This window comes from Sturnira hondurensis, unplaced genomic scaffold (assembly GCF_014824575.4).
Source record: "Sturnira hondurensis isolate 20B ecotype Veracruz unplaced genomic scaffold, ASM1482457v3 Scaffold0021143, whole genome shotgun sequence".
Lineage (NCBI taxonomy): Eukaryota > Metazoa > Chordata > Mammalia > Chiroptera > Phyllostomidae > Sturnira > Sturnira hondurensis.
In genome coordinates, this window is record NW_028093774.1 from 18655503 (window position 1) to 18666423 (window position 10921).

At 42.2% G+C, this 10921-nt stretch overlaps 1 protein-coding gene across 1 annotated transcript; it reads right to left on the reverse strand.

Annotated features, from left to right (window-relative positions):
- Window positions 1–1340: 1340 nt before the first annotated feature.
- On the reverse strand, window positions 1341–10888 carry SAMD15 (sterile alpha motif domain containing 15). Its single transcript, XM_037031630.1, has 4 exons — window positions 9046–10888; window positions 8784–8945; window positions 7739–7837; window positions 1341–2561 (listed from the first exon to the last, which is right to left on the reverse strand). The coding sequence occupies exons 1-4, from the start codon at window positions 10684–10686 to the stop codon at window positions 2328–2330; spliced, it is 2136 nt and encodes a 711-aa protein (XP_036887525.1). The 5' UTR covers window positions 10687–10888; the 3' UTR covers window positions 1341–2327.
- Window positions 10889–10921: the final 33 nt, after the last annotated feature.

The window sequence follows — 10921 nt, forward strand, 5'->3', positions numbered from 1 at the left end:
GCCTACACCACAATGAGTGTTCAGGAGTTTTTTATAAAAAATGACATGACCCCTGTGCCCCACCCTCCCTATTCATCTGATCTCACCCAAGCAACTTTTTTGTTTCCTGGATGAAAAAGTCCTCAAAGGGAAATGTGTTGCCAATGTGAGGTGGTGAAACAAAAAACAGAAGCACTAAAAGGCATCAAAACTGACGAGTTCAAAAACTCTTTTAAGCAGCGGAAAAAATGTCTTGATAGATGTATTGCAGCAAATGGAGAGTGCTTTAAAGGTGACTACATTTTAAACATATAAAGAGTAAATACACAGTTTTTATAGACAGATTCCATTTTTGGGGTTCCCCCTCGTATGTTCTGTAAATACTTTATCAACTGTAATCCAGTGGAAAACACCAGCAGTGGCCATCAAGTTGAGCAAGGTGACACTGACCCTGCTGTCACTGAACGGAACCACCATGTGCTAACTGCTCCGGGCTTTTGAACAAAGCCAGTCACCGTATAGGAAAACTACCATGGCTCCAGGTGAATCACATACACTTTTCTTTTTTTTGCTTAATTATGAGTCAGGCAAACCCAATGGTATTGAGTTGATTGAGATAAAATTTTGTTAGTCCAATTTGGGAAAAAATTAGCTTCATCACCAAATTAACACTTGGCCCTGCCTGGGTGTTTCAGTTCGTTGAAGTGTCATCCTGTACATAAAAAGGTTGCAGGTTTGATCCCTGGTCAGGGTACATACCTAGGTTGCAGGTTCGATCCCCCGACTGCGAGCGTATAGGAGGCAACCGATCAATGTTTCTCTTTCACGTTCATGTCTCTCTCTCTTTTTCTCTTTCTCTTTCTCTCTCATCAGTAAAAACATATTTTCAGGGCCCTGGCTAGGTGGCTCAGTTGGTTAGAGCATAGTCCCGATATGCCAAGGTTGCAGGTTCAATTCCAGGTCAGGACACATACAATAACCAACCAATGAATGCTTAAGTAAGTGGAACAACATTTTGATACAATTTGATATTTCTCTCTTTCAAAATCAATAAATTAAAAAAAAAACTGGAAGAGTCCTGGGGAGACGGTTCACTCCCCAAATGACCAGCCTAAAAACAAAACAAACACCCTAAGGATTATAAAACATCAACACTTGGTATGAATGCTTGTTTGAGGCGCTGTCCCTTCTCTCAGTAGGACAGAAAAGAAAGCAATGTGTTCCCCTGCCGATCGAGTCAGGCGCAGGGAGCCGGGCAGGGTGCGTCACTCACTGCCCTTCTGGGGGACACAGCTCTGCAGTGGTGTTGAGAATCAAGAAGTGCGACTAGAAAGAAAGAGACCACAAAACTGCAGAAGAACTGGAGTTATTCAAGCAACAAGAAACATTTTGTAATTTCTTTTGAGCATCCAGTCATGGGTCAACTCTGGCCCGAATTTCATTTTATAAAGGTCTGGCAGGCACCACGTGAGAGAGCCCGGTAAATCAACCTCAGACCCTAGTTCAAAGGGTAGTTTCACAAGCAACGCTGTTTGTACATACAAATCTCAAATATACTTAAAAATAGTTCTCTGATGCCAAAAGGGAAAGAGAGCTTCTCCCTTCCTTTTTCTTAAAATATTTCCTTCAGAAAACTTTTAATATAAATCCTCTCCCTCCCCATTTTTGAGATGTATGTCAATATTTTAAAAAGCCAGATAAGCCTTCTGCCCTGTTCATATTCCAGGACTGACTTTTGGGGGGTTTGGGGACATCTCTGAATTGTGAGCACCCAGGAGGAGGGTGCTGGGTCTCCCCAAGTCCATGGGAGCCCAGCCTGATGCCTGGTCCGGAAGAACCACTTCCGTTTGTGGCAGAGACGGGAGAAGTCTCTGCCCTGGACGTGGACAGTTAATGCCCTGTAAGGGGCTGTCTGCCTGGCTGTGTGAAAGGGCAGGTCGCCTTGCCCTGGCACACTCAGAAGCAGCTCATCTGTGACGTGCGCGGTCTCAGTCTGACGGAAGGTGCACTCACCGAGAAAGCCCTTTCCTTTTCTGCATTTGTGGAGGGGACTCTCACGGGTGGCAGGAGACCCGACATATTCCTGCTACCAGATGCATTACTGGAGTTGCCAGGGAATTCTTACAGTTACCCAGGAAGAGAAATATCGCTATCTTTCTTTTAACGGGAGTCTAAATGAAAATACGAATAAAGGGAAGGTGCTGGGAGTTGGCAGTAGAACCAGGAATAGAGCCTGGAGTTCCACCTCCAATTATCCAGGAAGAGAGGAAAAAGAAACCCCACACGACCACACTTCTTCCCCCAAGGAATGTGGTTTGATCTTTCCAGCTAAGTGAAGTGGCTTTTCCTTATGGCTCATAATATAATGCCTCATTTGAGGGAGGGGCAGTTACTCGTGGCTCATAATCTCGTAATCCTGCTGTCTGCACAAAGTCTGATAAGGTCAAGGAATCAGATTTTACCCCAGTGTGACCTTTTCGCTCTAAAAATAAGCCGATATTGTCCCTGTAGGGAAGACTGATGGAGCGATTAAATAAAGGTTCTTCAATTCCCAGGAGTTCCCGCGTGTGCCGAGAAATGACCTGAAACACAAGGGTGGTTTTTTAATGGGACTAACCTGAAAACACAACTCCATCAAAGCAGTCTTACCTAGTCTCTTAGGCCACCTGAATGCTAACCCCTTAAGTTATCTCTATGGGAAAATAAATGAATAAAATAACATTTTGAAAGGCTTACTAGCCTGGCCTTATCAAAACAAAGTTCTTAAGAGAAACATAACATAATTTATCTTTTCAAATCTCATTTAAAGATGTTTCTAGGTGCTTACATCAGATGGCTATGGATGGGTCATTTCTTTCTTTTGGCTGAGCGATCTGAGCAACTGTCTGAGCCAATAATATGCAGATTAGGAGCCGTGCCTGCCTCTGGAAAGGTTGATAAATAACAGGTCTATAAGAAGCTCAATTAATCTGCAGCTAGAAAAAATTATAATGGCCCTAGCCAGTGTGGCTCAGCTGGCTGGGCATCATCCTGGAAACCAAAAGGTTGCCAGTTCGATTCCTGGTCAGGACACATGCATGGGTTACAGGTTCAGTCCCTGGTTGGGGCACATGTGAGAGGCAACTGATTGATGTTTCTCTCTCCCATCAATGTTTCTCTCCCTCTGTCCCCGCTTCCCTTCCCCTCTCTCTAGAGTAAAAAAATAAAGAAAAAAAATTTTTAAGTAAAAAAAATTATTATGCAATAGTTATTCAATTTGTTTCACCAAAAATACATCTTAAACACTGAACAGCAGACATTAAAGTCCCAGCTGTTTTATTAGTACCTATACTTATATATTCTTTTAAAGCACCTTTTGCCACAATTCTCAGTATTTTTAAAACATAATTTATATTCATTGAGCACTATGCCACTTGATATCCTAGATTAAGGGGTTATTGAATTTTCAAATTTTAGTTTTAATCATAGGTCTGTTATTAATACTATTATTTAAATTCATATTCTGTGTCTGGATGAGACTGTCATTCATGAAATTGCTGCTAGAACACAGCCAAAGGAACATGTGGAGTGGATTTTTTTTTTTTAGTTTAAAACTACTGGCTATAGTTACAAGACTATAAAATTCATGCCACAGATCATTCTAAGCCTGACACAAAGCTCCCCACTGGCCACGTATTTTAGACAGGCAAGATGCCTTTCTTCTCAGATCGTACTTGGTTTTGTTTAGACTCTAGAGATGGTGTGTGGGCAAAAGAACATTTACATAGTTGCCTTGTTTTCCAGTGGAAATACTAATTGAGGTGTGTGGCCACTGAGGTTTCTAAGAGTTGAGATCCAAACTACTACAAGTGGCTCTTAAGAATCCTCACGGATGACTGGTGCTGCTACACTGAGCACCTTGCTTGGTCAGCATCCCACCCCGACTCCCCTTCTGAATGTCCCTAAGTAGAAGAGGTTGTTTCACAAACTCACTGAGGTTTACAGGGGGTGCCCCGAGGAAGAATCTTGTAGTCACAGACATATTCACTATTAACCAAAATAGCTATGTGCCTACTGTAGGCTGAAAGAGGTCAGTGCTGTTAAATCTTTAATGCAGAAATTGAAAGTGTTATAAAGCAATCAGTTACATGTAGAATCAAGAAATATACTCTAACCGTCCCTCTTCTAATTCTGTGATTCCTCAGGTGTGTCTGAGGTTCACTATGGACCATGAGGGTCCTCTGATGGGCTACAAATTTATCTAAAATTGTGAGTTCTTTCTTTCTTTCTTTAATTGTGAGTTCTTGATGAATAACAAGCAATAGACCTTATTTTTGCCTAAGACTTAAAGCAACATACTGGTAACTTAATTGAGCTAGTAAGGATTATTAAAGTAGGTATTCAGGAAGATTAATATTCAAGTTTTCTAAGGATACTTAATTCCATATTCTAGGATTGTGGCTCCTCCTCAATGCTTGGCATCACTTCGGAGCACCTACTTCTCATGGGCTCGTGCAGGTCTCTGCAACACTTAAGGTCCTATTTTTACTACATCATCATTGAATTGTGCATTGACCATGATTTTAAAAAGCTGCTAATTTTGCTTTTATTTGTAAGTTGATGGATTTGCTTCACTATCAATTTATTTTTATTTATTTATCTTAGATTTTATTTATTTACTTTTAGAGAGAGAGGAAGGGAGGGAGAAAGAGAGGGAGAGAAACATGGGTGTGTAAGAGATACATCGACCAGTTGCCTCTCACCTGTCCCCAAGTAGAGACCTGGCGCACAAGCCAGGCATGTGCCCTGCCTGGGAATCGAACCGGTGACCCTTTGGTTCACAGGCCAGCACTCAACCCACTGAGCCACACCAGCCAGGGCATCATTATTAATTTATTACACACTGCTTAGTTACCTTATAGTAGCAAGGCACATTTGCTTCACTGGAACCTATTGCTTACCTTAATTAAACCTAAAGGCCTAATTTGCATGGTTTAAATGTGAATCATCTATACCATCATTAAAGAGATGTATAATTTCCTCAAAATCTGTTGATTCCTATAACAATGTGAATTAATCTTAAATGCGTTTTCCTAAAGGAAAGAAGCCAAACTGAAAGGCTACATATATTTGACTCCATTTACACAACATTCTAGAAAAGTCAAAACCAAAGGGACAAAAAACAATTTAGTGGTTGCCAGGGATTGGGGTGGAGGGACAGGCCGACTACAGAGGGGACACAGGGGAAATATTAGGGTTTTAGAATGGCTCCGATCCCTGACCCTGTACACTGGTTTAAACCCACAGAACTGCATACAGTGCAGCCTTATGCAAGTTTTGAAAGAGCCAGGATGCTGTGCAACCCCTGACAGAATACACGTTGTGGACAAATTAAACTAACTGTATTACAAAATAAGACATAATGTCACTAAGGAGGTAGGGAAGAAAGGAGCTGACTTTGAAAACCAGTGCTTTGTCTAGGTCAGTGATTTTCAACTGGTATGCTGCAACAATTTTTTTAAAAGGCAATACATGACTATTTAGTCAGGGGCACTGACCTCTTTTCCCTTAGATTGTCAAATGAAAAAATGACAATAGCCAACACAATAATAGCTGTTAGGTGTGAATGAATCAGAATTATACCTATTTATTTATTTAGTTTTAGAGAGAGGGGACAGGAGGGAGAAAAAGAGGGAGAGACACATCAACCAGTTGCCTCTCACATGCCCTGAAGGGGGGGCCAGGCCCGCAACCCAGGGATGTGTCCTGGCTGGGAATCAAACTGGACATGCCCTGAAGGGGGGGCCAGGCCCGCAACCCAGGGATGTGTCCTGGCTGGGAATCAAACTGGCCACCTTTTCACAGGCTGGTGCTTAATCCACTGAACCACACCAGCTAGGGCTATTTTTTTTTTTTGACNATGACAATAGCCAACACAATAATAGCTGTTAGGTGTGAATGAATCAGAATTATACCTATTTATTTATTTAGTTTTAGAGAGAGGGGACAGGAGGGAGAAAAAGAGGGAGAGACACATCAACCAGTTGCCTCTCACATGCCCTGAAGGGGGGGCCAGGCCCGCAACCCAGGGATGTGTCCTGGCTGGGAATCAAACTGGCGACCTTTTCACAGGCTGGTGCTTAATCCACTGAACCACACCAGCTAGGGCTATTTTTTTTTTTTGACAGTTTGGCAAAAAGTACACCTTTTTTGTATGCTACAAAATTTTAGTAACTAGTTTATGTGTGCCATGATAAAATCATCAGTCTAGGTAGTATAAGACTAAAGACAAAACAACTGTATACAAACACTGTACTCTGGCAAATGTATTTCTCCTAGGGATACATGTTTACAGATAAGGAGAGCCAGGCTTCTCATTGTCAGAGAAAGAAGTTACAAAGCAGCGAAGGGGGTTGGGGAGTAGGAAGGCTAGGAAGGCTAGAATGAACCTTGTGGTACTGGACCAGAGTCAGGGACGTCAGGAGAGCTGTTAGTAGAGTTTAAGAGATTAAATGCTCATTTAGAGCTTAATGTGTTTAGTCATTTAAAGGGTTTCTGTATTTCTTGTTGCCAGGGAAAGGGATTAGGTATTAACAAGTATAGTTTTCTTATTTTCTAAATCGTATCACTTATAGAATTATATGGTTCTAAGACCTGATCAAGAGTCACCTGGGGAACAAATTCCAGGGTTTACCCTGCATGTAATAAATCAACATCTCTGGAACGTGGAGCCTAGGAATCTTTTTTAAAAAATCTCATCTGATTTTGAAGACTACCTAAGTTTGAGAACCACTGAGGCAGAACCATTTATGGGCAATAGTGTACTGAATGAAACCACTGGTATCATCATACTAGTGGGAGCTGGTATTAAAGGAAAGGTTATAAATGAGATTATGTATGTGAAGCTTTTTAAACTATTAAACACTATAAATGGAGAATATTAATAGGCAATGAAACATGGTCATGGACTGTTGGTACTGGAGAAATCTTAGGTCCAAAGAGGTTAATGTAACTTGTTTTCAAGTTAGGTACACAACAGGCAAAATATGTACGGTGTTACTGAAGTGCCAATGGGTGGTAGAGACATAGAAGGTATGAGATCTTGGAAGGAGAGGTTACTGTGACCTGGGAAGGTCAGGAAGGACTTCTTGGGGAGGAGAAAATTGAGCTGGGTCTCAAAGACGATTAAGATTCATATTAGCCATAGAGAAGGGGCAAGCTGCAGAAGGAGGAATGCAAACGACAGGTTTGGGAGGGAGTGAGACCTGTGAGGCTGGAACAGAAGATTCATGCAGAAGAGGATGGTGGCTGGAGAAAACTTGTGGGGGGCTTGAATTCTAAACTAAGGAGTTGAGACTATCATGTAGGCAGAGGGTATCCAAAGGTTTCTGAGTACCATACATATGGTTGGAAGGTGAGTGTTTAAAAGAAGCACTCTTGAATACAGGGGGCCCACAGCAGAAAGTTGCTGGGATGTTCTAAGTGTAAGGCAATAAAGGTCTGAACGAGTGGGGATGGAGAAAACCATATGCTATAAGAGGAGCTGACAGTTCATGGGATCTTTGTGGGGATCAAAGGAGGGAGAGAGAGAGAGAGAGAGAGAGAGAGAGGGAGGGAGAGGGAGGGAGGGGGAGAGAGAGGGGGAGGGGGAAACCCGGGGCCTGGGAGTCCAGGAACACTGTGGACAGAAATTGGAAGCCAGGGAGGAAGAAAAGGAGGTTTGTTTGAACCCAGTAGCATTGTTACAGTGGTCTGTGGGGAAATTTGATACACGACTCACCTTCATGTCCTCAAAATCTGTTATCCCCATCTGAGGGAGGTTTGAGCAGTTTACATGGATGAGTTTTCGGCCACTGATGAAGTTTGTGGTGAAACATTCCTGTCAGTACAATGAGAACATCACTCAAAAGATGTATGGTGGAAAGAAGGAAGGAAAGAAGGAAGGAAAGAAGGAAGGAAAAAAAGAAGGGAGGAAGGGAGGGAAGAGGGCAGGGAGGAGGGAAGGAGGAGGGAAGGAGGAGATATGGAAAGAAAGAAAAGAGGGAGGGGGGAGGAAGGAAGGAAGGAGAGAAGGAGGGAAGGCAGGAAGGGAATAAATCATGTTTTCCTCCTGTTCTATACCGAACAAATTTTAAATTTAAATTAAGTTTAAATTTAGTACTAATCCTAATAATCTTACATATTTTCCGTCTAAGCTTTTGCTAAAATTTTTTGGCATGAAACAATCAGTTCTTTCATGCTTCCAATTACATTTTAAGTATGGGGTTACAAAAATATTAGATCTTGTTTTGTTTTTTTGTAGTAGCCTAAGAACATAATTGGCATCAATAAAATAAAAGGATTTACTTTTCACTTTGTCTTTTTTAACAATACTATTTTTAGTTAATTGCCTATTTAAATTAGTACTGTTAGGTGCTCATGATACATATGACATATTTGGGACACTTAATAGTACAAGTTCAAGTTAGGGAGCTAAAACAACTTCACAAAGTACCAAAAAGTCTACCTTGGATGAAAACTATTAAAATACAGTTTGGGGGGGAAAATACAGTTTTCTATTGAAAGACTAAATTTCTTTGTCTTTATTCAAGGATTGCAGTGAAGTTAAATCACTGCAATAAGAAAAACATACAAATGTGACTCGCCTTTTCTCTCCCCAAATAAAAAGATCAATCAATGGAAAGGCCAAAATTAAAATCCAAGTTATTTCTACCATAGTTCAGGACTTTTCTATACTCCTAGAAAGGAAGAGACAAGACCTCAAGTAAGGCTAGAAGAATAAGAAGAATGAAAGTATAATTTCAAGAAATGTTATTTTTGTATACCTTGTATTGAGGGAAGCCTAATTCGCTAATCCACTCTGCGACTTTTTCTGGGCTCCATTTAAGACACTCAAATGGTAGCTCAATCCTTTCTTTTGGCTGAGTTTCTTGATCTTCATGTACCAGTTTCTGCAACTTTAGGGACTCTCTTAAATCCTTGAGACTCTGAGGGATATAAGTCATTACTGATATCAATAAGCTTGTACAATTCTGGGGATTCTTTTGAAAATGTATAATCTGTATTTACTGAGTTTATGTTTCTTACCTCTAGAGACTCTAACATAGAGTCTTTCATAACTTCTTTAGTCTCTTCTACTAACAATGTTTCTTCATTGTCAGAATCCTCTAGCTCATCTTTCTCTACAAAATGCTTAAATTTGATTGGTTCTGACCTATCTTCCTTGGCAAATTCTTTATATGTCTCTTGTCTGTGTAGTGATTGGGCTTTATTTGGTAACTCTGAATCTTTATCCGGTAACTCTGAATCTTTATCTTTAGTTGGCTCTGTTTGTGTCTTCTCTTGAACCTCTGGTGTGGTCTTCTGTGGTGGTACCTGACCTGTGTCCTCAGTTGATTTACTCTGTGTCTTTGGTTCTTCCTTTGCAAACTCTGGTACAGTCTGTTCTGGTGGTTCTAGACCTTTCTCTTCGGTTGACTCTCTTAGTGTGTCCTCTGATTTGGACTCCTGTAGTGGTGCTAGCCCTGCCTCCTTAGCTGATTCTCTTTGCTTATCTTTTTGAACTGTTGGTTCAGTATCTTCTGGTGGTTCTAGCACTTTCTCCACAGTTGACTTTCTTTGTATCTCCTCTTGAATTTCTGATTTGATCTCTCCTGATAACTCTAGACTTATTTCCTCAATTGGCTTTCTTGATTTTTCCTCAGGAAACTCTGATTTGATCTCTTCTAGTGGCTCGGGAACTTTTCCTTCAGTTGACTTTGTTTGTGTCTCCTCAGTATACTCACTAGGTTTCTGATCTGGAAATTCTTGTTCGGTCTGCTCAGTCCCTTCTTCCTCACTTGGTTTTCTTTCTGTCTCCTCTGAAACCCCTGACTTAGTATCTTTCGGAGACTCTAGACCTGCCTCCTCAGTAGACTTTCTTGCTTTCTCTTCTGTAAAGTCCAGTATGGTCTGCTCAGATGGCTCTGTCCTTTTCTCCTCAGGTGACTCTGTTTGTGTCTGCTCTGGAAACTCTGATGTGGTCGCCTTTTGTGGCTGTAGAACTGCCTCTTCAATTGATTTCCTTGGTTCTTCACTTGGAAATTCAGGTTCGGTCTGCTCTGGAGGTTCTAGACTTGACTCTTCATTTTGCTCTCTAAGTATTTCCTCTGGAACCCCTGGTTTGGGCTCCTCTACTAACTCTAATCCTGTCTCACTGAGTGTGGCCCTTGGAACCTCAGACTCAGTCTCCTTTGGTAGCTCTAGATCTATTTCCTTAGCTGACTGTATGAACACACCCTCTGTAACAGCTGGCGTGGCCTCCTCCGGTGGCTCCAGGTCTGGCTCCTCCTGCTTTTCATCCAGACGGACCTCCAAATCCTTGAAAAACTCTTCTACCATCCCTCCGGATGCCTCCAACATTATATCTTCGGGGATACCTGTTTTAGTCTTGCTAGCAAGATCTATCTCTGACTCCTTGGGAATCTCTTCCTCGGGCATCTGGGTTGGGTTTTGGTATGGTTGTGCATTCTTAGTACTCTCGAGCGCCAGGTCTTTGAGGTTCTCTTCCTCCGTCTCTGACTGTGGCTCTTGGTCCATCTCTTCCAGCAGCTCCGGGTCTGCTTCTGCCCTGACGTCTGGTTCCGCACTTTCAGCTCTTTTAAGAAGCCCAGGCAGTTGTGGTCTCTCAGACCCCAGGACTTCATTTTCATCAGGGCCGGAATTGTAATCATCTGGGACTTCAGCCATGGCGCCAATGAGCCCACGCGTCCAAGCCCCCTAGCAACCCTAACTTCCGACGGTGTCTCTATGGATACCACGATTTCCGGCCAGGTCTTCCTGAATCTTCCCCAGGTTTTGTTTCTTCTTTCACTCCTTGACTTTAGAAACCTGCCATCAAAAGCACGCAGTAACCGTACCCACGTCCGCGTCGCCAGCCCCCGCCGGTCGGAGCTCCTGCGATAGCTCGGGCCGACGCACTGCC